Below are 3,521 nucleotides of genomic sequence, written 5' to 3' on the forward strand. Positions count from 1 at the left end.
CTGACTTTTGTAGATTTCATCTGATCTCCCTGAATCTCTACTTGAGGTACTATTTTCCTTGTTTTGCCGACAAGGAAACAGAAACACAGATTATTAAGAAACCCACGCTGGCTGATGATGGGGGGCGGGGAGCAATTTGAATTTCGGGTCTACTCCTCTTACCCTCTGTGCTTGCTGGCTGGTAGTCACCACATGTACCCACAGGAGCTTGAAACTCTCCAGCTACTTTCCCCGTAGTTTACACATCTTGTCTCCTCCCATTCAACTTCTCGAACTTTCCTCCACTCCCACCCCTAAGTTTTTCAGCTAGAGTGGTCCAGGTCACTACCACAGGGCTGCCAGGAGCATCGGGGAACTTTAAATCTGTTTCCATCCCGAAATGCTTTGAGACCCCGCCTACAAAGAGGCCTAGAGCCCAGGACAGATGTGGGTGTGTCCTAGGGGCCGTGCCTGCGGCTCGGGGAGGGGCGAGGCTTGAATGGGGGCGGTATTTAGTTGTGGGGCGTTGCCAGGCAATGGGGCGGGCCCTGAGAGCTGTGTGTTGCAGGTGTCTCCTCCGCCTCTCTGGGTCCCCGGCCGCGCCAGGCACTGTGTGGGCAGCCGAGGGAGCGCCTTTGTGCCTGGCTGGGGTGAGGCTGCAACGGCCCCTTGTACGCCCTGGTCCATTGTCTTTCCGGCTTGTGCCACCGGGGCGGCTGTAGCGCCCGGCCGGGTGGACACAGGCATCCCAAGCGCACCGTGGGAGATGAAGCTCCTGAAGCCGTGGTGGGCGGGCGGCGGCTTCCTGCACCTCACGATTCTGTTGAGCTTGGTGGGGCTCCGTGTGGATCTGGACCTCTGCCTGCCGCCGCCGGCCGCCGCACTTTGGGAAGAGCTGCTCCCACTCTGCCCTACCCGCCCCGCCTCGGCTTCTAGCCCCTTCTCGGCCTCCGAAGGCTGGGGACGAACACCCCTGCTACCTGCCAAAGGCCGGCTGCTGCACGAAGTGCGCGCGCTCGGGGTCCCCTTCATTCCCCACACCCGCGTGGACGCGTGGCTAGTGCACAGCGTGGCGACCGGCAACGCAGACGGGGCCCACGGGCTGCTCGGCACTGCCGCCTCGTCAGCCGTGGGAGACGGAGGCCAGTCAGCATCCGCGGGCGGCGGGGACCCCCGAGCGGCTCATAGCAGCCCTCTCGCCGCCGAGGAGGAGGAGGAGAAGGAGGAGGAGAAGGCGGCAGAACCGACGGCTCAGGTGCCAGATGCAGGCGGATGCGGGAGCCAGGTAACCTAAAGGAACGCAAGCGAGTGGCACTTCTACGCCCTCCAGGGCAGAAAGGCCTGGCGCGGAGCTCTAGGGTCCGGACGGCTAGGCAGGGTCACACCTACGCTCTCCGTTCTCCTTACCCTAGGTAGTTAGTTATAGGTTGTGGGACAAATGTGCCCCGCCTCCCTTTGAATGAAAAGGGTGAGTTCTAGGGATTTGATTTTAGGGAAAGTGGATGAAATCCTTTGCGTGCAGCAGAGACCACCCTTCCTTGTGTGTGATGGCTATGGAGGGTATTTTGATAATGGGAAAGCTAGAGGGAATGGTGCTGTCTGGACCACGGCCTTTAATCCGTACGCCGAATGCTTTAAGATGCCTTGATGGGGACACGTACGGAAGTAGAGGAAATGAATGAAAAAGGCTTCAGCCCCCCAAAAGATGTACATCTCTCTAAAGAATCACGCACCTAAGCCAAGGCAGGGCCTTTGCCCTGAATTTAAACGTAGTCAGTTTGCGGATGTGCTGTTATGCTCCTGGAATAAGGAGCCTCGGTGTTTAGTGCAGGTGGTCCCTCTGTGATCTAACCATCCAATCCCCTTGCCGGAGAATACTCCCTAATGGAACCTGTGAAATCGCTAATTGACATACACAAGACATGTAGTCTTGCCTCTAAAACGCAAGTTCCCTTTGGTTGCCGGTGCTCCCCTGTAGCTGAACTTTTTGTTTCTAAACAGTTCCCCAAGGTCTGTGGACTAAAACCTCAGGAAAGACCTGGCGACTAGCGAGCTTCCCCCTCTGGGGAGCTTCCTTTCCAGCCCAGTGCTTGGTGTTAACTGATGTCAATCCACAAGTGTTTGTAGCAGGTTGTTTTTGTGAAAAGCAGTCTTATGCAAAATGGGAATTGGAACTAAACTGGTTTGTTTGCGGCTATTCAAAATCGGCATTTGTGTAGGCAAGTTGTCTGACGGGCTCCTCCACCCTTTCTTGGGGAAGGGGGCGGTCATTGCGTGAGGCGCTAGTGATTCATTTGTTAGGCGGATCTGATCCCTTCCTCCTCTCCGGGAAACCGGAACGGAACTAATAGAGTGGGGGTTAGTGCTAGCATTGATAGGCCCCTGTTGGTTTAGAACTAACAGGAAGCCACTCCCTCTTCCAGTCTACAGATCTGAACTCCAAGAGGGAAGGGTGTCATCAGAGGAGAGGCACCTCTCATTTTAGGAGGGTACCTGCTACCTCCATACCTTTTCTGGTCCTGCTTTGAAGGTGGCTTTGAAACCCTAGATGGATTCTGTACAAGGTGGTGCCACACTGTCTCACAGCCAAATGTCATCCAGCTTGCTAAGTGTACAGGCCTGTGAAGGGAATAGATTTTCTCTCTGAAGGCTTCCTTCCCACCATTACCTGGTTGATACCTATATAGACTGGTGGGCTGGTTTTGGAGGCATCTTTGATGGCCTGGGAACTGAAACACAAGAAACTCGTGCAAGGCAGCAAAACTGGCTAGTAGTAGAGAGCAGAATCTGAATCCAGGCACCAGGCTCCTCTTCTCTTTCTCTTCTTACCCTCTGTGTCAGTGGTTCTCACTAGGAGGACCTGGAGTCTTTCTTCGAGGAAAGAATAAAGCCACTGTGGTCGGTCCCACGTCCTCCAGCCTCCCACCAAACCCCAAACACCTCTCTTAGCAGTGCCTTCCCTGGCTGGACCCCATGTGCTTCTGCAAGACCTTGGTAGCCATGGGGGGTTGGCTCTTTTCAGTCAGGCTGATCAGTTGCTGAGCCCTTTAGAGCTTTAGGAGCCAGCGCACCATTGTGGAAATGCCTTGTACTTGTCCAATTTGTACTCGAGGAAAATCAGGAAACTTGGATGACTACATACATTAGTTAATGGCAGAGGTGGACTGAGAACTAGGTCTTCTGTCTCCCAGACTGGTATATTAGTTAAGTACTGTGGGCTGTGCTCAGGTTTTCCCCATTAGAGTACATCTGGGATGGGGTGATGAGCCTCTTACTCAGCCTGACTCCAAGACAACTGCTTTCTGGTGCACACCTTTTTTTTTTTTTTGTAATTTTTTTATTGATTTAAATTTTATTGCATTACGATGAGAAAAGATACATAATTTCAATTTATCTGAATTTGTTAACATTTATGTAACAATAAAGATGAGTACTATAAAAGTTGTTTGAGGCCGGGCAGTGGTGGCGCACGCTTTTAATCCCAGCACTTGGGAGGCAGAGGCAGGCGAATCTCTGAGTTCGAGGCCAGCCTGGTCTACAGA

The 3,521-nt window shown here is 53.5% G+C and overlaps 1 protein-coding gene across 2 annotated transcripts in view; it reads left to right on the forward strand.

Annotated features, from left to right (window-relative positions):
* The first annotated feature begins 513 nt into the window (after nt 1–513).
* Nucleotides 514–3,521, forward strand: part of Nfe2l3 (nuclear factor, erythroid 2 like 3) — a 35,005-nt gene continuing 31,997 nt past the window's right edge. The window contains exon 1 of one of the 2 annotated variants that reach the window (XM_031381891.1): nt 514–1,264. In XM_031381891.1, coding sequence (XP_031237751.1) covers nt 746–1,264 — 519 coding nt within the window. In that variant the 5' untranslated portion in view covers nt 514–745. The remainder of the gene's footprint in view (nt 1,265–3,521) is intronic. The other variant, XM_031381892.1, reaches the window with a different exon arrangement.

This window comes from Mastomys coucha, unplaced genomic scaffold (genome assembly GCF_008632895.1).
Source record: "Mastomys coucha isolate ucsf_1 unplaced genomic scaffold, UCSF_Mcou_1 pScaffold20, whole genome shotgun sequence".
Taxonomy (NCBI): domain Eukaryota; kingdom Metazoa; phylum Chordata; class Mammalia; order Rodentia; family Muridae; genus Mastomys; species Mastomys coucha.